The sequence below is a fragment of the Cylas formicarius genome, unplaced genomic scaffold, assembly GCF_029955315.1.
Source record: "Cylas formicarius isolate icCylForm1 unplaced genomic scaffold, icCylForm1.1 PGA_scaffold_7__23_contigs__length_41026272, whole genome shotgun sequence".
Classification (NCBI taxonomy): domain Eukaryota; kingdom Metazoa; phylum Arthropoda; class Insecta; order Coleoptera; family Brentidae; genus Cylas; species Cylas formicarius.
The window spans coordinates 8,355,077-8,381,127 of NW_026844352.1; the positions used below are offsets into that span (position 1 = coordinate 8,355,077).

Sequence of the window (26,051 nt, forward strand, 5' to 3'; positions counted from 1 at the left end):
AACAAAAAATCTAATCGCAATTAATGTTAGGCCCCCTTGAACATAGGCAACCCGATTTCCTTTCATTACGTAAACAAAATCGGGTCACGTGATACGGGAATTGAAACACAGGCAAACGAAGCGGAGCCCTTTGATTCGCAATCGTTTCATCTGCAGATCAAACCGCGCGAGAGCACAAAAGGGCGTCACGTTGCAGGGCGAAACAACCGATTTTCTTACGCGCGCGGCGCCGTAGGGTGATCGTGGCCCCTGTAATTTAAATCTTCCGACCTCGCGCTTTGTAATTTTTCTAGTCCTCCGCGCGAGCGCTCACTTCACCTCGTTTCACGCTGATAATTACCGAAAACTTTAACCGAACCTCGGTACCTGTGCCACGGAACGGATGCAAATTACCTTCTTAGAGAAAATAATTACCCCCCAACACGAAATAATTACTTTACGGGAGAGTTGCGGGTGTAACGGAGGCTACTGCGGGGGCACGACTGCGACCCCAAAACTTCGAATATCTTAAGCAGAATTGTGGAACTTGAAGGCTGGTTATTTCGTACCAGTAACCTGCGAGTTGTCTACTTTTCCATGTGGAACTAAACTAAACAGCCGTTTTTTTATATATTTATTTATTTATACCTTTGAAATTTTGAGCTACTCATAATAATATCATTTATTGCATCTAGCTGAAACTTTCATTACAAGAAGTAACGTTGCTTACAAAAATTGAAAAAAAAAAGAGTTTCAAGAATCCATTGTAACTTCATATACAGGGTGTTTTCTAATTGAATGTTAATAACTACGGGGGCGATTTTTTGATACATTTTAAAATGATAATATCATATGTCCTAAACGTCTTAACTTTTGAGGTATAGGGTGGTAAAATTTTAATATCACTAATACCAAATCAGTCTCACATGTACTATCTATCAAAGGGCATTATGGCGGGCGTACTGAATTTCACCTGTCTTTTTTGGCAGACATTGATGGTACGCCTCAGATTTCTCTTAAAATAAAAAATCTTCTTACAATCTGCAATCATTTCTACAGAAACTTAAATTTCTGATTTTTTTCAATCCGATGTACAGTTTTCGCTTAAAAAAAATAAAAACCTGTTCTCTGCATGGACATAACAATATCGCAACATGCAGAGAATTATTATCATTATTATTTCTTTTGCGCATTATCTCTTGTTTGGTCAATGTTTGGGCTGGAATTGTTGGGAATTACTTAATTGGACCCTTTTTTCTGTCAAAAAGGCTAAATGGCCATAATGATCGCTGGATTCCTTTAAAAAAATAATGTCATTACATGACAATTTTTTTATATATTGTATAATTTGTTTACATATACTGTTTATATATTGTTCTAACCATGCAGAGAAGAGGTTTTTATTTATTTTTTTGCGAAAACCGTACGTTGGATTGAAAAAAACAAGAAATTAAATTTCTATAGAAATGATTGGAAATTGTAAGAAGCATTTTTATTTTAAGAGAAATGAGTGGCATTCCTTGTATTACAGATATTAAAAAATATATTTTAGTTTTCAAAACTTTACCACCCTGTATCTCAAAAATTAAGGCATTTAAAAGTTTTTTTTTAATGGACCCAAAAATCCCTTTCAATTATTGTCATTCAATTAGAAAACACCCTGTATCATTATTAACCACAAAATTCCTACTGATTAATATGTTTGAAATAAATTTCGCAATAGTAACCAAGCGACTGAAGCAATTAGAATAACAAAACTAAAATTGAATAATGTTTCAAACTCTCCTTCTCCTTAAGTTTCAAATAGAACAGAAGTCATTGGTAGAGTACACAATTTCTTAGCAGCTTTGGATAATTTAAGCTGGGAAATTATACGACAGACATGTTAGTCCATTGCTGATACATTACTTGGATGTCTTTCAAAGCTGAAAAACGAGGTCCTTGCAAAATTGTATTTGTTATTTGGAATTAAAAAATTCCCATAGCAACTCGGTAGCAACATGTGCTGCGGCAATTCCATTTTACTGCACGAAATTTAATAAAGTACTATTTGTGGTTCTACTAACAGTTTTTGAAGTGCGTTGTTTACTGCAAATGATACAAGAGCAAATTATATCCATTATATAGTGTTTAAACTGCAATGGGGATGCCGGAGACTACTGCAAAGACCGATGGGGTGATTCCGTTCCAATTGTTACTTTTTTACGTTAAATTTCTAAGATTTTAAAACCACACTTTAAATTTTTTACTACAACTTCAAAGAGTCAAGAACTCTTTGCACTATTTCATTGACTCCATGTTTGTAAGCAGTACTCAGATGACGATTTTCAACACTAGACGTTTCATAAATCTCAAGGTGAAATTCAAAAATTTCTTAAATTTTAAGGGCAAAATTATTGAACCGGAATTCAGTGATAACTTAAAACTTTATCCAAAAAAATGACATTTTTTTTATAAATTTGGTCATACAAATAAGAATTTATGCGGTAATTAATTTAAGTTATTTATTGCAACAAAAATTTGTTTCTTTAGGTGCTCATCCAATCAAACTAACCTATATTAATCAAACGTTTACTACAAACGTTTTAAAAGTTGGGATGGCTTACGTCTATCAGTTACAATTTGAAGGACGGTTCATTCACAGGAACGCGTACGAATTGAAAATATTTTAAATTCGTTTCGAAGGAGGTGTAAAGCTGTTTGATCCGTTCGGTGCCAAATGCTCTAAGGGAACTTGGAAGTTTAATAAGAAGAGATCATTATTGTCGTCGCGACGCGACTTTCTCGCATGTTTCGTTGTAGCATTACCTAATGGACGAAAATATATTTTTGTTGACTTGCAATTTTAGATGATCCTTTCCTGCGAATTAGAAGACAAAAATTTTGGTCTAATGTATTTTATCTGCCTATTTTGTTTCGCATTTATATTTTTGATGAATGTAAAAATGCAAGAAGCGAGCAAATTCGTTAAAAATTATTAACAACATAGAGGTGTTCACAAAAAAAAATACTTTTTATCAGATTATCATAAAAAATAATGCGTCAATTTTAGCTAGTTATCAGACTCACAATAAACCAAATATTTTCATATATAACTTATAATTTATTACTGATTTTGTATATTACTAAATATTTTCAGTTTAAATTACATTTATTTATATAATCATTCTGAATTTTAAATTAGAAATAAAATGAATCTATAATAAAAATTCATCAATTCATCAATCAATCAATATAAGTTGTTAGCATTCCAAATAAGTAAGATATATCTTTTTTAATTCCGGAAGTTTGCCAGCAGGAAATCATAAACGAAAACATGAAGTTTGTTGAAGAGTTTTCAAACTCTCATCAGCTCGATATAAATGCCACTAAATCTGACATTAAGTTATTTGGTCAATCTAAAGAACTAATTGAACCTTACTTTCGGATACGTGGTAAAAGTCAACATTTAAATCGCGCTGAACCTGCACGGATTTTTTGACTAAACTTTGGTAGTAATCCCAATGGTTACTATTTATCAACTTACTTCTTTCTCATTTTAATTAATTGATTTATAGTCCTTGTTTGGATCAAGAAATGTGCTGCATATGTCGTATAAAATAGACTCCGTAAGGCAAATGACTGTAAATGGAAAAAACTCGATAGTCTCTCATTTTCCGTATTGCTTGGTCCCCCATATCTTTTTGAAAAAATAAAATGCCACGCTTTGAATGTTCGATTAAAAAGGTCTTACTTCTCTTCCCCCAGATTGAAAAGATTTCCGTTAATATGATTGCATATAATTTTTCTTTTTCTTATGTATAAAGGTTTAATGGGTTGATAGATTAAATGTGCCAGTTAAACTGTTATTGTTATTATCACAGCGGTCCCGATTTCTTTTTTCAGGAGAAGCGTGCGACGAAGTAGATTGCGAGGATCCTACGTGCTCGGAGCACGGTGCCTGCGTCAATGGTCAATGTTACTGTAAAGCGGGTTGGAAGGGACAAAACTGCAACGTCATCGACGAACAAGTTCATAAGTGTTTGCCTACATGTTCCGAACACGGCGTCTACGATCTAGAATCGGCAAAGTGCGTCTGTAACAGGCATTGGACTGGTTCCGATTGCTCTCAGCGTGAGTATTGCGGCTTTTATTTGGGGCGAAAATGCTTTTTCTTCCTCCAGATTATTGACGGTCGAATTGCTTTTGGGAAATCAATTACCCGTCACGATTCCTCACACTTCTGCTAAAATTATACAATAGATCATTGGTTATTTGTACGCCACATTGCAAGTCCAAAATTATATATTGATTGAAATTCGACGCTCAAGTTGTATTTACACGTTCTTCAGGAGTGGATCTTAGAATCTAGGATGGTTCTATATGGGGTTCTTCAAAGGAACTTGTTGCTTATAGCCTTTGTTATTATTGTTACAATTTTGAGCTATTAAGTAGTAGCTCCAACGCCAACATTGTTAAGATACAATCTTACTGCTAGCCTACCTAACCTTAAATACCGATAAAACAGATTTACTGATGTTTTCTTGTAAGGACTAAAAGCATGTGGGACTAGGCAACAAGGGCATTCATCAAAGTAGTGTAGTTAAATTTCTAGGGGGTTTATTTTTATTTCATAATAAAATTCTTGGCCATAAGATGTGGTTCCTAAACTTTATAATCATTTGTATACTTCAAAGGAAGATGGTTTGGTGCGTCATGCCTTTATAGGACTTAAATGAGTTTTTTGCCTGTGAAAAATGTTTATTTTAATAATTTTTGTTTTACCCTACGTTCATATATACGTGTTTCATTTTTTTAAATTTAAACTTTGACAATACCCAACACTTGGCGACATAAGTCTTAGATTGAAACACATTGTTTTTGATTTACATTAACTTATGTAATTATAAAGTGTAAACATAGTTTTATAATAAAGCAACGTCACGATTAAGTCAAACTGAAGTTATGGATATTCACAATGTTTTATGAAACATAATTTATAAATCCAGAATACATTTTGTATTTTATTATGATATAAATGCCGTTCTTTCCAAGTATAACTATATTTATAATATTTTGTAACAATACCAATTTTTTATTTAGCCTTTGCCGCTCTATAAAAATCACCTTTACAATTGCCCTACTTTTTCAACACAACAAATTAATTCAGCGTTCAGAAGTGACATATAGCATCACCTTAATGGACAATATAAAAATGAATGACATTGTAACGGCGAGTGTTTTGTGATCATCATGTGACCCGATTCGTTATTATAATTGATAAAACTAATTAGGTTCGTTGTAAAGTCACACTTAATTTCAATTTTTAAATTTCATTTTGTATTTTTGTCCCAGTAACAATAAATAACTAAACATATTTTAGTGGGAATTTTGTCAGTGTGCATTTAACTTGTATGATCATTTTTATGTTTAAAGTAATAAAATAATAAGTAAATACTAAAATTTATATAAATAAAATTAACTAAACTCCAAGCTTTCATTAAAAAATAATAAAAAAAAACAACCTTATTTTTATGTGTTTATTAATGAGATTTTTTTGCAGCTCTGTGCAACTTAGACTGTGGTGATCACGGACATTGCGAAATGGGTAAGTGTCGGTGCGACGTAGGTTGGACTGGTCCGCGATGTGAACAACTGCCCTGCGACACCCGTTGCCAGGAACACGGACAGTGCAGGAATGGCACCTGCGTTTGCTCGCAAGGCTGGAACGGACGACACTGCACTTTGCGTAAGTTTTTATTAGTTGTTCTGACTTGGAGTACTGTTTTATACATCATAACCTGGAATTTTGTGTTAAGATTGTGCTAAATGTAAATTCGTCTGAAGATTCTAAACGTGTCTTACTCATAATGTCGTGGGAGGATCTGTGTGCACTAAGTTATCACTTCTATCAGAAATAACCTCAACCAAATCCCACCAAATACCACTTAAATTGCCACCAATGTCCACTAATTACACCTGCCATTATCATTGCATATGATTTTTCATCTAATAAATAAATAATTAAAAACTAAACTTTTGAAATATTTGTTTATTTCGAGGAGAATAACATAACATCAACAAGAGGCAAAATAATATCAAAATTAAAGCACACTAAAAATCAATGGAATCGAAACAAAACTCACATCAGTTCTTTCTTCAATAACGACTTCTTAAAAAATTTACACGTGTTATAACTTTTGACGTGTATGATCTGAAAACATCTTACCCTTTGATTGATCCAACAATTTTTTGGAATTTTTTATACTTTCTTGGATATCTTGGATATATATATCGCATTTTGCTTTGGCTATTTTGGTATTGATTAGTTTGTTTGGCTGATATTGGAATTTGGCACGTTTCTGTTATAACAGTGACCCCTATATTTTCCAATGATTTTTTTCAGAGAATGGCTGAAGCAAATTCCGAAAATCATATAAAACAAATATAGTTTCTTAAAAAAAATTGTCTATTTTTGCTCAGAAAGAAAGAAAAAAATTTAGTTAGTTGAAACAATTCATTGTGGCTTTTAAAATTTTCAAATCAGATAACAATCAAGAATACTACACAGGGGGCAACTGGTATAGTTATGGTAGGTTTTGATAGATTTCATGTGGTATGATGGTATTTTTTCATACGCTCCCGTTGTATGTTGGAACCTCCTACTATTTGCTTCTCTTTACAACTAAAACAACTAAACAGACAATTAAGCAAATGTAATGACTCGTAATTGATATTGATATTGGCATTTTCCTGGATAAAGTATTTTCACCATTCCCCTACACAAACGTGATAAAACATCCGAAACTTTTTCCTTTCATTTGATACGTGTATCAGTTCTCAGTGAAAGTTCTCGCCTTTTTTACTTACTTAAACTTTGCGAAAAGTTTTTGCGCGCTTTTGTTCTGTAACCTGATTTTTGTTGTTAGTAAGTTTGGTATATGTGGTATTTAATTTGAAAGTTTTTTAGCTTTTAAAGACGGGCAGCTGGAGATTGGACTACAGGGCGTCCCACTTCCGACACTTTTGCTTGAAATTTCCCAAACATTGCATTTTGACCTACCTCCTGTAAATTCTCTAATTTGATAACGAATCGAAAGGTAGCGACAGTTTCTTGTATAACTTTTCGCGTAGAATTCAGTACTGTACTCAGATTTAATATACGTGCACAAGTCATAAAAGTATTGGACTTGCTTTATTTTTTTTATGAAATTTTGACAACTTTTTATATTGTTCGATGAAATTTATAAGCTAAAAAATTTTGTGAATTATGAAAATCTCTACGCAAACGAAATTTATTGGTTAGCCAACAAGTCAAATGTATTCGTCTAGGGCCTCGCAAAAGCTCATCAACCATGTCGTTTAATTTAAATTTTTGGACGATAACGACATTTGTCGTTAATTTATGTGACGTTCCGCGGAGTTGGATGATTACACGAAGACTTCCTCGACCGTTAACGATACTTCGTCAACTAAAGCGGTCCCGTGATTAAACTATAACAAAAGTCACTTCCGAGGGGGTATTTTTCACGAGATCGGTATACCGTATCGAGGCGAATGCACGAGCTTGAAAGCCCCCGCCGTTATGAAGGAATCAGTTCAGAATTTCATAACACCTAACACGATATTAGAATACTAATTACTTCGAAAGTTTCCGAACTTGGATCTATAAAGTTTTCTCCGGAGAGAAGGAGGAGAATATAAAGATACGCGAGTTACGAGGTGGTAGTCTTTGAACGACCTGGAAGGAGCATTGCAAGCAATCCTTTTTTTTTAATAATAATAATGATATTAAAATAATAATCTTTATTTAACAACAATACAGTGAAGTTTGTTGCAAGCCACACGTCATATAAGACGAATTTTCAAATGAAGGAAACCAGATGACAATTAAATCCGTGATGACTTGAGCTTATTATAAAGTAAAGTATTTAGTAAATTTTAACAGTAGTCAACCTGAACCTACGTGGAATTTTAAAACGCAGTCCCCCATCTAGTTGAATTTCCAGAAGTTTCACACTATTTGCAGCATAGAAAGCATTACTGAGAGAAAAGGTCATTTTATGGGTTATTTTTGAATTTAGTTTTAGCATATATTATATTAAACCATTGTTCTGCTTTTCTTATCTTATATTCTGTAATACAAATGATAATTCATTGATTCACCACTTTGCACTAAGATTTCATCATTCGCGTTTTGAGATAGTTTTAGATATTGCTTGGTTTATACTAAAGAAGGGGTCCTCAAAGCGAACCTTGACGTACGCCCGTTGAACTATCGATCACACATAAGCTCACATTATTAACAGATACAATTAAATGGGAGTACCAAGTATTCCTTATCGAGTAAAATGATAAAATAATTTCAATAACTTTATTTATAAAAATTATCGGTTACATTTTTCTGAACAGGCACTAATTTGCAAAATTTTATGGAGGAAGACCCCCTGCAGGAAACATTTATTTATTACTATAGCCAAGTGCGTTCGAATCTGCTCTAATATTCACAAACTTGAAAGTTCAAAAATCGGGTATCAGACGATTTTGTCTCCATAATCGACGCGTTTGTTACCACGAAGCGCAAATGAATCCTTCTACCATTGCTGACGCCTCAAACACAGCTTTTAGCGGAGACAGGAAAGAAATAATGCACTAAATATAAAGCTAAAAATTATTTCTATTTGGCATCAATTAACTAACTAAAACTAACCCTTAAGTTTTTAAGGGTTACGTTAAGAATGGGACAGCTGATACCGTATCATGTTTCTTGAAACTAAAATAACCTCATACTTTCATTGTATTTGTTTTTTGCCAAATCGTTGGTATTTCCACGCATGGTTTGCTAAATATGTTCTGAATACATGATATGAAGATAATTTCTTTGAATTCGACCTTCCACTGAAGTATGCTGATTACAACAGTGACCTCTGACCACTTACGATCCCAGTGTATGTTTTCTTTTTGTTCTTCGAGTCACAAGGTACTTCATAGATGTACCCTCTTCTGATTCCATCTTTCAGTTCTGGTTTTGATCAAAAGACTTGATATTACTGAATTGATAGGCTGGTTGGCATATTGCCATTGCTTAATTTTCAAAATCAAAATTTTGTTGCTCCAGAAGAATTAAGCTGAAAATTTAGATTTCGTCCGATATTTGTTAGTTCTCCTATACACATGTGCTGGTGAATCCACTTTTTTTACTTACAAGTACATCTGGAAACAAAAAACATGAGTTTCCCTCGTATCAATGCTAAATTTGATACAGTCATTAAATAATCAATCATTGCGAAAGAAGTCCTATTTATGGCTTCCATTCCAGATTATCACACATCAGAGTCAGATTTTGCGTCAGACGATCACAATATTTATGGCGTGACTTTGAAACCAATCATATATATATTATATTTTCTTATTGCTCTTCTATACTTGCATCCCTATTTTTATAATTGCTGAGATTCCATAAGTACGTGCTTCTTATCTCTTTTTTTGATATTTGAAGTCCATTGTAGACAAAACTTTCCAAAGGCTAATTCCACAGCTTATTTTCCTTCGGATTTCGTAGTGTCTTGCTCTTTTTCCACCTAACTGTTGCTTTCGTCATTTGCTGGAACCAAAATACACTTCGCCATAACCTTCCAATAGCAATGAGGCCGAAAGCAACCCCACTCTATCAAAAGTTCTAAAGAAATATAACTTCAAAGGCAGATTTTCCACTTGTCCGAAAATCTCTCAACATTTTCGATCCGCCGAAAACAAAATTCCATTTGAGATGACAGGAGTTTACAGCATTCTATGCATATGCGGCAAAGAACACATTGGAGACACCGAACGTAAAATATCAACTACCCTCAAAGAATATGAAAAAGTCTTAAGACTAAGACAAATAAACTCATCGGCACTTTCCGAACACAATCACGAAACCAGGAATAAAATTTTATTCGATAAAACTGAAATTCTTGCATGTAATCAATTCTTCTACCAACGGAAAATCATAGAATATAAAAATCTATAAGCAACGTAACAATCTTAACCGCGACTCAGGTCTTTTCCTGTCACCAATATGGGAATTAGTCATCCGAGACGATGTTTATGTCCCTCATTCAGTTCCGTCCCACTCAAACAATATGTAAGCAGATACAAAGTAAAATGCGAGCCACTTTCAGTCAAGCTCTGAAGAAGCCAACAGTATGATTGGCGAAACCTAAGCGTCGGTTTTTGTTGAGTCGAACTAGCTAACGTTTCACCAATCATCCTGTTGGCTTCTTCAGAGCTTGACTGAAACTCGCATGGATTTTACTCTTTTCCTTCTTTTATATTGTTTGAGGGGGGGCGGAACCCCCTAAATCTAATATTGCAAATCCTGAACGCGTTTCCCTAAAATCTCTAAAATCTGATCCCGACATCGTAATCCTAAAAGCAGATAAAGGAAATGCTACTGTGGTCATAAACACAAATGAATATCAGGAAAAGATTCAAGATATTGTTACAGACGGATCATATCATCAAATTAAAAAAGATCCTACGTTATCTATGAAATGTAACCTTAAATCTATCCCAAAATTCACAAACTAGGATTACCCCTTCAACCTATTGTCAACACCATCTAAAACCAAAATTACGGAAACGCTACGTCGATGATACTTTTGTTATTTGGCCTCAAGGTCAAGAATCCCTAGCAGATTTTCTTATACATTTAAACTCTACACATCCTAACATACGTTTTACCAAGTTCTAAAGAAATATAACATAAAACCAGATTTACTACTTGTCCAAAAATTTCTATTTAATATACATCGAGAGAATACATTGGAGAAACCGGACGAAAAATATCAATTAAACTCAAAGAACATGAAAGAACCTTACAGCAGTCACCGAACACAATCGCAAGATCCTAACAATCTTGCCCGTGACTCAGGTCTTTACCTGTCATCAATGTGGGAATCAGTCATCCGAGACGGTGTTTATGCCTCTCATTTAGCTCCGCCCCCGTCCAACAATATATAGGCAGATACAGAGTAAAAGGTGAGCCAGTTTCAGTCAAGCTCTGAAGAAGCCAACAGGATGAATGGCGAAACATTACCTAGTCCTACTCAACAACCGACGCAGGAGCAATCTAGAAGTTTTATAAAAAATGAAACAGAACGTTGCTACTTAAATCAGTATTTGACAAAACAGCAGCGTACTAACACATTTTCGTATGAAATTAAGACTAAATTTTAAAAAATAAAAAACCTCTTACTTATTAATCTTTTCAAATAATCATTTTAACCTAACCCAAACCAATGGTAATGTAAATTTACGACTGCGGACCCCTTTTTATCATTGTCATTATGCCAAAAACAATTTTTCTGTGAAGGCACTATACCAAAATTTAACTTTCAAATGCGCGAATTTTCGAGGGCAGCCATTAAAATTAGCTTTATATAATATAATTATATATATAATTATACCCGGTCGGTTTGATTAGAGCGGAATCTTTGGATTAGAATTTTAATTAATAAAAACCCCCGGCTATCCGAAAGTTCGAAACTCGTTATATTTGGGGACCGAAATTGATTAGAAAGAGGAGTGACGTCGACATTCGAGATTAATAAAATCGATATCCTCACGTCCCGTCAGAATGTCATTCCGAGTGTTTCCTTTTATTCGTGCGGCTCGAAAACTGCTTTCACAATACGAATTTTCGTTTTAAACGAACGCACCGCTGAAAAGACGCACTTTGATTTTCAATTAAATTTCGCCCAATCGCAATGTGGGTAAAATAGAAACCTAAAAATTTAATGGTTCTATTTTATTGCAAATTAAAGAAATATTTTCAAATTTGCTGCATAACTTTAATCAAAAAGTGCACTATTTAAAATGAAAATTAATAACTTATTTGTATGTGATGGATATGTAAGAGGCAGAAAACAATTTCTATTATCTGTAGTTCTATCACATTTTAAATGCTCTAAAAACGTACTCTCCACCTTTACTTCTTCTCCGGCGGAAGAGAAACAAATAATCGATCATAAAGCAGTGCTCACACAACAGTATTTGTAGTTGCACGTGGTCAGGCTTAGCCGTGTTTATATATTTTTTTCTGAGAGTGAGCTTGCCCACGGACGTACTGCACGGATGGCGCCTAATATCTGTGAGAGATCAATAAAAGAAAGTCAACCTTCAATATCATGTCGTGCCTATGTGTGGTGGTTCCACAAGAGTCTCACTAACCACGAGTTTAACAAACAGGCAACTATGTGGAATAAAACCAAAGAAACCATTTGGATGTACAATGCCTGCTTAGATATCGCGCAATCTCAGTCAGGCAGCGCACAAACCTCGAATAGCAACCCTCGACGCTCAATTGGACCGGGTGCTGCGTTCCTCCAAGTTATCTCTGGTGGTGATATCTCCAACTCAGCAATAATCCATAACCAAGTATCTTTGAACGACATAATGGAAAGATTTATAAGCATAGAAGCTCAGTATGCCAAGATATGAAGACCAAGTCAAAATTAATGCTGATCTTAAATTGGAGATTGCAGAGTTAAGAAATCAAATTGCTAGTAACAATCGCAGTGATTGCAGAGGCAGGCACGCTTGCACAATTTGATGATTTTTAATCTTTACCGCGACGAGAGCATTCCCGAATCACTTCAAATCTCTTCGCTGCTCTCCAGCAGTGGATCCACACAGATTGAAGTCACTAACGTTGTTTCCGTCGGTAAACCAAACCGTAATGGCTACAAACTAGCTAAAGTGACACTGTCTAAATCCAGCGACGTGTCACTTGTGCTCAAGAGTAGGAGAATCACTGAGAATCACCACATTAATGTTGAGGCGGATCTTTCTCCGGCACAACGTAAGCATATTCGGGACATTAAAGGATTGCTGCAAAATCGTCCCTCAAATGGAGAAAACAATTTGATTCTAAAATACATCCGTGGTGTTCCCACTATCGCTACAAAAAACCCAGCACCACCGCTACCTTCTGGGTCTCAGAACTAGGACCCATGTCTTTCGTGTCTTTTACAAGGGCGTAACTTCCTCAGAGTATGATATCGTCTCTGTTACCGAATCCTGGCTTTAACCATATTTTCGGCACTCTGAACTCTTCCCTGATTCTCATCTGGTCTACCGCTCCTGCTCGTTCGTGACACTTCTGGATACCTCCGGCATCAGCAACAGTACTTCAAACATAGACTTGTTAGGCTGTAAAATCTCTTTAGATTATTTTGTATTTTATGTATTTATAGTTTACATTCCTTCCACTGCTGCCAGCTTCGAAGTTGAGAACTTTTTTGAATCTTTTGCGTCGCTGGACTTTTTTGGCCGATCTGGTTTCTTATTGGGTGACTTCAATATTCCTTCTTTCACTGTTAAACAGCATAACTCTGTAACTAATCTAAATAACTGTTGCTTAGATCGCGTTTTTGCCAATTTAGACGTTGGGATAGTGAGAAAACCTGGTACTTGAAACGGGTGTTTATCCGAACCTTGGAACATTTTCAAAGTTTATGCTATTCTCAAGAAAGGTGATCCATGTGTAGTTGAAAACTACCGATCTATATCGATCTTATGCAATTTTTCTAAAATATTGGAGGTTATAATCAATAAATTTATTTTTGCTCAAATTAGAAATAAACTATCTACGCAATAACATGCGAAAAGATCATGTATCACCAACTTATGCTCCCTGTTTTTCTTATGTCTGTAACTCCCTGAACAAGCAAGATCAAGTTGCCGTTATATACGCCGACTTCCACAAAGCTTCTGTTAAATTGTCAATTAACTGTTACGTTAGGTCCGCGCTTAGCTATCGGTCGTTATTATGGTCACCAATATATAACTGCCACGTTCAGTCCATTGAGAGTGTGCAGGAAAGGGAGGACGGTTCCTATGATGAGAGGGGCGTTAATCATGATCTTCTGCTGGGAAGGTTCGCTGTACTGTCTTTGAGCTTGCGCAGAGACTTGCAATCTGTTTCATTTCTCTACAAGTTAGTTTATTACGGAGTCGATTGTCCGTTTTTTCTGGAACAATTACGTTTTCATGTGCCGCGGCTGGAAGGGAGACATCAATCAACTTTCTTTCCACAGTAACCCAGGTCCAATATCACTTTTCAAAAACCTAATCAAAATATGTGGGTTACTTTCAACAATCTATCATCGCACTGCGATTTATATTATTAGGTCTCCAGGAGATACTTCGGCAACTTCGATTGGCGTCGTGTTATCCGTAGTGACAAGTCTTCTTTCTCCTTCATTCATTCTTTTTTTAGTTATAAGGTTAGTAGATTTGAGATTAGTTTTTAGGTCCCCTATTTATATATATATATATATATATATATATATATATATATATATATATATATATATATATATATATATATATATATATATATATATATATATATATATATATATATATATATATATATATATATATATATATATATATATATATATATATATATATATATATATATATATATATATATATATATATATATATATATATATATATATATATATATATATATATATATATATATATATATATATTGTTTATATTTTGTTTTTTCTTAGACCTTCTCTATATTTATGTTTAGCTTTTGGTTCTTGGGTTATAGGTCTTTGTATTAAAAGCGATTAAAATTTTTTTTGTCCATATATTGACGTTTCGGTCTTCTATGACCTTCTTCAGAAAGGGGTACAGTCTAAAATTATGTTATAGTACAGTTCTTTTTTTTACATATACACAACGGAATTACAAAGAACCTTACCAAAAAGAGACAAACACAAATCTTAATCTTTTTAATTTTGTTTTTGAAATCAAAAGAGTCTTTAATATAGTATCTATTTTTATGTATAACGTTTTGCAAGATGTTCTTTAAAAATTTTGAGAGTTTTTCAAATGGTGATTGGATACATGATACTATTGGTCTTAGAGGGATGGATTCCTTGTGAAGCTTGGGTAATCCATAAATTCTGGGTGGCTGAGAATTAAGAATTTTTAAGCTTTGCGCTGTGCTATGGGAAATGTATAACTTTTTTTCCCAGGAGGACACTAAGTCGTTGTTCTTTCTCTGAAAAATAGCTGTTGGGTCGTTTTTCATTTCTCTGGAGGTGGTATTGTCTTTTAGTAGATCTAGCATTTTTTTGTCATACTGAGCGTCCGTCATAATAACTGTTTTATTTGTTTTATCTGGTATCAAAATTTTGAGTTCTTTATGTTGTTTCAGGAAACGTTCTGTTTTTTTAATTTTAGCGCATAGTTTTGAATTTTGTTTATTTTGATCTGTTTTTTTTGGTTTTTTGTTGAATTTATTTTTGTAATTAGTTATTATATTGCAACATTCCGATCGCACCCCGTCCCTAGTTTGAGTGTTAAGACCGTTTAAGGAAGTTTCTATACCTGCAATTATGTCACCGATTGGTAACTGATCGGCTCGTTCTAACGGTGTAGCAAAATTTGGACCAAGACTCAAAACTTCATTTACGTATTCCGGAATAACGGTCTCTGTTAGATTTTCCACCCAATCGGTGACGCAAATATCTGGATTTTTGTTTTTTTTGTATAATTGTTCGAATTTCTTAATGTTTTTGTTTTTAATTTTTTGGAACAAGAATTCGGTTTTTTTTGTTTGTCTGTCGATCAAAATTGTTGATATGTTGTGGTGAGCTTTTCTATAAAACCGTCAATTTGCCTTTGTAGTTTTGAGATATTTTTAGTTGTGTCCGTGATTAAAAGATTTATTGTATTTAGCACAAAATTTCCCATGATGCCCTCTCTGAATTTCTTTTCGAGATGTTTACAATTAAAAGTGATGTGTTTCATTTTAAAATTGAGAAAAATGGGGGTTACACCGTCGTTTTTGCACCGAAGGAGGAATATTCTTCTGTTCTTCTGTTTGCATAGTTGTGTTACTGATTTGCAGTATAATTTCAAGGTTCTTGTAGTTCCCTCGCCGAAAGTGTTAGAGATGTATTCGTAGGTAAGCATATTTTCACCCATGCTGTATATATATTGTTTATATTTTGTTTTTTCTTAGACCTTCTCTATATTTATGTTTAGCTTTTGGTTCTTGGGTTATAGGTCTTTGTATTAAAAGCGATTAAAATTTTTTTTGTCCATATATTGACGTTTCGGTCTTCTATGACCTTCTTCAGAAAGGGGTACAGTCTAAAATTATGTTATAGTACAGTTCTTTTTTTTACATATGCACAACGGAATTACAAAGAACCTTACCAAAAAGAGACAAACACAAATCTTAAAATTGAAGAGGTAGCATCATATGAAAGTTTATACTTTAAAAGCGTTTGGTTTTGTCATAGTGCCTAGAAATATTATTGTTTTGGTTTTTTCCAACTATGAGAATAAAAAAGTCATACCCTTGATAAAAGATAAAAGTCCAACAAAAAATGATTTGTATACGGCACTCACACACATAATACACACAAATTTAACGAAACAGTTAAAATATATATAAGAGTTTAAAATAATAATAATAATAATAATACCGATACGCGAGGTTTGCTCGCGTCGACGTTACTGTAAAAACATCGTACGATGCACGATTGTTTTGGTGCAAGGTTCAGAGGATATACAGAGTGTTTTTGTTAATTTATAATTTTTTTCTTTTATTTATTTTAAATTATTTTTATATATTATAATTTTATATTAATATATCCCTATGTTGTTACTTCCATTGTTGTTTTATTTCAGAATGTTGCAATATAATCGACGGATGCGCCATGGGAGTTTCAATTTCCAGCGCCATCGCACAAATTGTACTGGAAGATTTGGAGGAGTCGGTCCTTAGCAATGCCCTTTTTGACATACCTTTTTTCTACAGATACGTAGACGATTGCATAACGGCAATACCAAAAAACAAACAACACGAAATTCTTCAACTCTTCAACAGCTACCATCAGAAATTACAATTTACAATAGAAATAGAGTCCCAAAGTAAAATCAACTTTTTAGATTTAACCCTTCATAATTTAAAAAAAGGAATTAAAACCGAGTGGTACACTAAAGTGACCTGGTCTTCCAGATACGTTAATTTTAACTCCCAGCACCCTATATCGCAAAAAAAATCCGTAATTATTGGCTTGGCTGACCGTGCAATTAAACTCTCTGATCCGGATTTCAGAGAAAAATCGATTACTAAAGCAAAACAAGCATTAAAACTAAATAACTATCCGGAACGATTAATTAACACCATTTTCAAAAAACGTATACACCTATTCTATAACCAAACTAAACAAAAAAGCAACACCCAACAAAAACAAAAAAAAAATTATCTTTCGCTTCCTTATATACCCAGTATGTCCGAAAATTTTAGCAAAATTTTTATGAATCACAACATTACTATTGCTCACAAAGGATACAATTTGGTAAAAAACATTTTCAGTAAATTAAAAGACAAGATACCGGACGAAAAGAAGAGTCACGTCATTTACGAGATACCTTGCAACGATTGTGAGGGTGTGTACATCGGTCAAACAAGCCAGTATCTTAAAAACAGAATTAATGGTCACAAATACGACAAAAAAAATACGACTGCCCTGAAGAGTCATTGCGCGGAAACCAAGCATTCTTTCAACTTTGCGAAAGTAAAAATTCTAAAAACCGAAAATAATACAAAAAAAAGGGAAATTCTGGAAATGGTTGAGATCCAAAAAAATAAGAACTCTATAAATTCGAAAACAGACACCAACAATCTCAGTAAGTTATATTGCAACATTCTGAAATAAAACAACAATGGAAGTAACAACATAGGGATATATTAATATAAAATTATAATATATAAAAATAATTTAAAATAAATAAAAGAAAAAAATTATAAATTAACAAAAACACTCTGTATATCCTCTGAACCTTGCACCAAAACAATCGTGCATCGTACGATGTTTTTACAGTAACGTCGACGCGAGCAAACCTCGCGTATCGGTATTATTATTATTATTATTATTTTAAACTCTTATATATATTTTAACTGTTTCGTTAAATTTGTGTGTATTATGTGTGTGAGTGCCGTATACAAATCATTTTTTGTTGGACTTTTATCTTTTATCAAGGGTATGACTTTTTTATTCTCATAGTTGGAAAAAACCAAAACAATAATATTTCTAGGCACTATGACAAAACCAAATGCTTTTAAAGTATAAACTTTCATATGATGCTACCTCTTCAATTTTAAGATTTGTGTTTGTCTCTTTTTGGTAAGGTTCTTTGTAATTCCGTTGTGTATATGTAAAAAAAAGAACTGTACTATAACATAATTTTAGACTGTACCCCTTTCTGAAGAAGGTCATAGAAGACCGAAACGTCAATATATGGACAAAAAAAATTTAAAATACAGTTGGGTTTACTTTTAAATTAACAACAACAATAATAATAATAATTATAACATTTTATTTCCAACAGGAAACATGACCCAATTACAGGAAATATATATATATATATATATATATATATATATATATATATATATATATATATATATATATATTTCCTGTAATTGGGTCATGTTTCCTGTTGGAAATAAAATGTTATAATTATTATTATTATTGTTGTTGTTAATTTAAAAGTAAACCCAACTGTATTTTAAAGTCTTAACTTAACATTACTGTACACTGTGGCCAAACTGGATTTACATATACAAGTTTACCAAATATGGCACGGAGGCACCGCCTGGAATGCGAAAATTCCAGGATATAGCGATTGTTTATTAGTTGAATAAAAAATATGCAGGGACTGGAAAATTCATGTTATCTTTCAAATATCACGGAGGAAAATACACTATGAACAATTAATGGCTTGAAAAATAATAAAGCTCCTGGAATGCATGGCGTTCGATCTGAAACCTTAAAGTTGGTCGCTGACTTCATTCTGACGCCTCTCACATACTTAATAAACAAATCGTTATCTGAAGGAGTATTTCCGACAATTCCTAAGGAAGCTATTATTCTCTTTATAAAAATCGATTCAGAGACTGTGTTGAGTTACAGGCCGATTTCACTGGTTTCAAGTTTTACGAAAATATTTGAAAGAATATTAAAACAGAAAATGGTATGTTATGGTTTTAGAGAGAAAAGGTCGACAGAGAATGCAGTAGCTGAATTAGTTGCTAATATAAACCAATGTATTGACCAAAAAGTTTCACCACTCTGTATATTTCTTGATCTGGCTAAAGCATTCGACACAGTTGATCACGAACAACTTTTAGCTTGTCTGCAAGATAGTGGCTTTAGATGCATTCCTTATTAATTATTACAAAGTTGCTTAAATAATCAATAATAATGTGTTAAAATATTACGAGCGAATTCCAATAGTTAAAATATGGAGTTCCTCAAGGAACCGTACGTGATCCCATACTCTTTAATTTAACTTAATTTCATTAACGGGGTTTTTAAAGTTAAACATTAAAGGACGGGTTGTGAATTTTGCTGACGACACCGCAGCTATTTATAGCGCAGTAAACTGGACAGAACTTAAGTTAATCACTGAAGAGGACTTTAAAACTGTATTGAGTTGGTTTGATAGTATGTTGCTGACTTTAAATTGTGAAAACGCCGTTTTCTTACCCTTTACGTTATATGCCAGCAATATCCCTACTTATAATATATTAAGATTTACTATCAATCTCAAAATGGTCCAAATAAAATCCAAACAACCTATAAAGTATCTATGTATATATCTGGATAGTAACCTAAAGTATTATGTTCAGATCGCATATGTTGTGAAATAGATTAGGGCACTTTTAGCCGGATTCAAGTTTTTGTCTTCGATCTTAAACTAGGCACAATTAAAAACTGCTCTAACATGCACTTGTTGAAACCCATATTAGATATAGTATAATAGCCTGGGTAGGTGCATCCCTTTGTCCAATTAGCAAAAAATCAATAATGGATCTTAAAAGTAATTTACAAGAAAACAGTGCTCTTCCCAACCCAAGAATTATATGATTTGGCAAAAGTTCTCGATCTGCATCAAATATTCTGCCCCAAATCGACCATGAATACAATACAAGGAACAAACTCAACAAATATAAATTTCCAGATCTCGAGAAGACTATTGCATCGTGATGCGATACATACCTTGCTCCAAAATTGTATAACTGCCTACCTGAAGATATTAAAAAATTAAATTCTAACTAATGCACGATTTCATAGATTCTCGAAATATGTATATTAAGTGCGTGTATTAAAAATTAAGTCAGTATATCAAGAAAATGAATGAAAATAATAGGTATAAAACTGCAATTAATTTATTCTTTAATTATTTTTTTTTTATAATTTATTTAACTGTTGATTTTATCTTGTTGACTCAATTATTATATTGTTTATATCAACTGGAACCTAAGACAAACTTTGTTAGTTAAGTAATAATTTTAATTCTATCGATATAAACAATTAGTTGTATTACAAGATCTTGGAAAATATAATATATTAAATAACGTTACATCCGTCAAGAGATTTCTTTAGTGGGTTTGTTTGTATTATATTGGTCGTATTATAAAAAAGTAGAATAACTGTATATTATTTAATGTTTTGGTAAATATATTAATATTATTATTATTATTAGCATTACAAATTTCAGAAATTTAGAATATTCAATTTTATAATTTTTGATTGCTACTTTGAAAGATTTGCCCGTAGTGAATCGCTGCGATTTTCTGTGCAGCGTCCTTTGTCAGATAATGCAATTTTTAGATTTAACATCCCCTTTATGAGTTTCCTTGTTTATCTTTATAGCCGGATGCGAGAACGGATGTTCGGGTCATGGACAATGCACTCTGGAGGATGGTTTGTACAAGTGCGTCTGCATCCAGGGCTGGGCAGGGTTTGATTGCAGCATTTCGTTGGAGCAGGAATGTCAAGACGACGTTGACAACGATCATGGTATGTCGTTTCGTTTTTTTATAACAACAACTGTACGCTAAACCCGGTAGACACGAAGCAATTTCTACATGTATTTTTATCAAATAAAATTTAAATTTTTTAGTGGTACACACGAAGCAAATTTTTCGAACAAAATATACTTCATTTCTTTCACGGAATTTTATTTTTGAAGGGTGTCTCTAACCTTTAGACATGTTAGCATAGCCTTCAGCGTTCGGGCTTTTTAATAATGCAAAAATGTATTTACAACGCATATAATAACTTGTGAGTGTATAAGGATCCTAAAATTTAAACCGAGAGAAATGGGGATGTTTGTATGAAGTGCCGAATAAATTCCAATATGCCATTTATATTCATTTTTGTATTCTCTATAAACTAATGTCAATGTCCCATTTTGTGTACTTTTGTATCTTAGCGATTTTTTGCGGTTTTCAAGACATTGTACAACTTTTTCGTGAAACTAAAGATGGCTTTAACAAAATTTTCATTTGCATTTTAAGGTACTCTATTATATAACTTATCGAAAATGTGAAACCGTCCTTCATATAACTTTTTCAGTAGAACTCAATGCCGCCTTTGAAATTGGTATACAGTGTCAGGTCCACAAAAACTGTATGTTACATAGACACATAGACTATAACATTTGCCTTTCTTTTACCTAATCACTTTTTCTCTGTTTTAATATATATATATATATATATATATATATATATATATATATATATATATATATATATATATATATATATATATATATATATATATATATATATATATATATATATATATATATATATATATATATATATATATATATATAGAAAAATTGAAAAGAAAAGTGGTGATTCAAAAACTGAGGATCTTAAAGAAACACAAGTATATATCGATACAAATTTAATATGGTGTAACATTTGCATTCTGGCGTTGCCGAACGCGTGGCTAATTATTTATTTGACGGGACAGCGAATGCTTTTTCTCAAGTGAGGGCACTTTTTATAGTCACAATGCCAGAAATTGCCACACAACCAGGATGATTTGGGGATTGATTTTACAGGATTTTTGAAGGAGAACTGGCACCACGTAGACATCCTCGAGGAAATTATTCCAAAACTCCTGGGCCTCAAGTCATAACTCTAGGCTCGGAAAGAAATTTCTCATTTTCTCAAAGATGAATATATTTGTTCGTATGTTTATATACAAAATGAAGTATATAAAACACGATATGACAGTATAGTGAAACTTGAAGGAGCAATTCCTTTCGAAATCTGCGAATGAGACCAATGATTCTTTTTAACACTATTCAGATAGATTGATATCGCTTTGGCCACATGGTTAAATCAGAATGTCGTATTTCAAAAAGTTTTTACATCCCTGCATCCATAATCCATAATAAGCCGATAAAATGGAAAAATCAACTTTGACAAAATCCCAGTAAAATAACTAAAGCTTTATTGGTTTAAATGATATGGGTGAACTTCAAATATCAGTTTTTCTATCTATTCCTGAATTGATTTGAATTTATTTTATACGACTACTATATAGATTCAGCTTTCAGCTTTATTGGTTTAAATGATATGGGTCAACTTCAAATATCAGTTTTTCTATATATTCCTGAATTGATTTGAATTTATTTTATGCGACTACTATATAGGTCTCTAAAATAATTATTAATAAACTGAGTTGACGTGTTTGTTTGTCTGATGCTGCCCGTATGCTGGCAACACGTGTAGCAATTTCGAAATAATTATTTTTGAAACTTTTTTTTTTTTCAAAGAAACTTCCACAGGCTACTGTTACTATTTAAAAAACTTCTGGATTCATCCTGAGTCTGTTGTTGTTGCGTTCAACTTGCTGACGTTTCCTCCAATAATCGTGTTGGCTTCTTTAGAGCTTAACTAAACAGTTTTCTGAGACCTTGACTTCGGAGTGTTTACAGTGTTGTGAAACCAGGTCTCTTCTAATGTTGTATCAAACTACGATACATTTTTTCGTTCTTATGTTCTTTCTAATGTTGTATAAAGCTAACCTAATTTTTTTCGTTTTTTCCGTTAAAATCGCGATGACTCGCGTTTTTACAGATGGCATGACCGATTGTTCGGACAGCGAATGTTGCTCTCACCCGAGCTGCCAAGATCATATAATGTGCATATCTAGCAACGACCCTGTCGAGGTTTTGCTACGAAAACAACCGCCTTCAGTCACGGCCTCGTTCTATCAGCGCGTAAAGTTTCTCATCGAGGAGAACTCTGTTCAGTCGTACGCTCACATCGACGAGTACACGGAAAGGTAAGTCTGAACTATTTTATCGCGAAACTAAACGGAGTATAGGTACTTCCAATTAATAGAGCTTAACAAATGTCGCGCCGCGATAGAAATTTCGACTATATTTATAGTCGATGTTGCCGTTATGCTTTCTTAATTTGATATTTCCTCGTTGGAAGAAAGGAAATCATCTTAAATTGGCTGTCTACGATGTCGCGTTAAGCTTTCGGTCCTATTCCGCGCGAGCAAGGGATGATTTTATTTGAAAATCTTTTTCCATTTGTCTTCTCCGGGACATAAATCCTAGCCGAGGAGAAATGTAAACCAGGTCACAAATCCTGTATCCACACTGTTCGGCAAAATATCAATAGTGTAATCAAATATGGCGTACCCGTGTAACGGGGAAGCCTAATCGGATGTTGTTTAAATAAAGTGGTTTGGACCTTATCTGTATAATGTCGGGCATGTAACGGGACGTCCCTTATTTTACACTGTTTACCGCTTTGTATATGCGATTGTCAGTAATTCAATTGCAACGGTTCGTTCTGATTTTGCAAATTTATATCAGGGCCCAACACGGGCCAGTTTATTACGAGATGACATCTTATCTCAGAATATGCAAACCATGTCAAGAAAACTTAGAAACACAGGTTGTTTGGATTCACAATTTTATATTTTTATCTATGCAATATGTTCGTGTTTAAGTAATTTCTTATTTGAAATCGATTATCTTGTATATTATGAATTTTTTGTATTTTGTATATAATATCCTATGTCTATTGCAGGGATGACGTTTGCAGGTCTAAATACTTGGGAGTGATATGCTTCTACAAGGGGATCTAATTTAGTAGTCGGTGTTGACATTTTAAAAATTAATAAGTCCATTGGTATCAAAAATTTGACATTAATCTTAAAATTAAAACCCCTTTGTTATAATTTTCTCATATATATTGAGCATTTAGAAAAAAGGCTACTTTATAAAGTTGCCTATTATTTCTGACTATTAGCAATAATACGTTTGTCGTTTGCAAAAATGCTATTCGGATATTAATTGGCTGAGAAGAAGGTGACGAAATATGACAGAAAAAAGCAATCGAGCATTACAGAAATGGAAACTACTATTTGATACTTTTTTGTAACCCTTATAAATCATGCTCAATGTTACCAACACAGAAGTTATTAAAATTTGTTTTTAATTCTAAGCATCGAACAAATTTCATCAGAAACATTTTGATAATTGCGGGAAAATATTCAGACGGCCAAAAACCCATAAGAAAATAGAAAAATTTTAACGTTTTGGACATAACTAAAATAGATATGCATATTTTTTAATTTTCTTAAATAAGTGGACAGGATTGAATTGGACTACCCCTACTATTCCTCTTTTTTTAGGAAAAACTTACGCAATGACATGAAAAGAAATATTTCTTTTATTTTATGTTTTATTTAGAACCTCTTGTCTCCTGCAGTTTTAAATAATTTTAAGAAATAAAATCTAAAGCAACATAAAAAAAAATTAGTGGGTTCCTGTCACTTCTTAAGGTGTTTCTTATTATGCTTTATTTGACATTGTTCAGTTAGTTTCATTAGTTTCATCGTTTAATTGTTCAGTGATCAATTCAATAACGGTGAATTACACTAACGCAAAAGTGAAAGTGAAATTCCTGGAAAGCTCTTTTTTCGACATACAATTTGGGAACCATAAGTTATATCAAAAAATTACACGAAACAAAAAAGTTTCTAATAAACTAATTTTCTTTTTTCAAATGTTCAAAGTTAAGTGTGGCTAAGAAGAATGATAGGGGTATTCTGAATGAATATCCTCCACTTATTTTGATATAATAAAAAAAATATGCACAAAGTGTGTTTGCGTTTTAACAATAGTAATTCTTCCGCAATATTTTATTGTCTATCTATTTTCGTTTTTAAGTTAAATAATTAAAACCTTATTTTTCCGCTATAACGAGTAATAACCTCCTTAAGTTTTTTCAATTTGTTTTGAAACAAGATGTATATATTTTTTTATGAATATTGCAAATAATAAACTATTCTTTTATTTGTTTCATTTACCATTGGGACTTTCCCCATTATGTACTTTTTTTAAGACAGAAGATAATAAATCAGAAAATAAATTAGGTAGCAAACATTGATGTCCAGACTCACAGCAACCCAAAATAGTGACGTTTCTGTAGAACTTGATGAAACCGGTTTATTGTTACTATTTCGAAATCTAGAACTTTTGCAAATATTCAAGGCCGCCCTTAAAAATAACTTAACTATTTTTTTCTTTCAAATTTTATAGTTACCTTTTGATTACCCTGTATTTATTTATTTTTAAAATGTCAACACACATGACTAAATTAGATCCTCTTCTATAAGGAAATCAACATGATATATGTATTCAAAATATGTCAGAAATGCGCCTAGCCTTACGAATTGGTTATAAATATGAAATAATGTCTAGAAACTAGAAAGTTTCGAGAAATCAAAAATGTGTATTAATGCAGGATGTTCTATTTAAAATGAAAAATTTGTTACTTGTCCACGAAAATACAAATTACATACATACACATCAATATATTTTAAGTGAATTCAAATTTTGTCTTGAAGTCTTTGTTTTTTCCTTAATACCAAACTTAATGTTTTTAAATCAAATTAAGAAAGTCAAGACAGCAGCATCGATAGCGGACATAGTTATAGAGAAAAGGCGACTAAAGTGCAGGTGGAGGCGGCGTTGGCTAGCGGCTAGCGGCAGTGGGATCATGTGCTATACCGAGTTCTACTATCGAGTCAGTTCGATATGTATAATAGGGAGTATTTGGAAAGTATCGATTAGGCTTAGATTTTGAAAAGTGAACCCTTGCTACACGTTACGATGACTTACAATTTGCTAACAAACGTCTTATTTTTATAATGGTTTGCTTAATTTTAAAATAA

The 26,051-nt window shown here is 33.0% G+C and overlaps 1 protein-coding gene across 3 annotated transcripts in view; it reads left to right on the plus strand.

Moving 5' to 3' along the window:
• Positions 1–26,051, plus strand: part of LOC132705524 (teneurin-a) — a 737,223-nt gene that overhangs the window by 650,269 nt on the left and 60,903 nt on the right. For all 3 annotated transcript variants that reach the window (XM_060676144.1, XM_060676145.1, XM_060676146.1), the window contains 4 exons: positions 3,865–4,092; positions 5,522–5,707; positions 20,706–20,852; positions 22,931–23,138. In XM_060676144.1, coding sequence (XP_060532127.1) covers positions 3,865–4,092; positions 5,522–5,707; positions 20,706–20,852; positions 22,931–23,138 — 769 coding nt within the window. The remainder of the gene's footprint in view (positions 1–3,864; positions 4,093–5,521; positions 5,708–20,705; positions 20,853–22,930; positions 23,139–26,051) is intronic.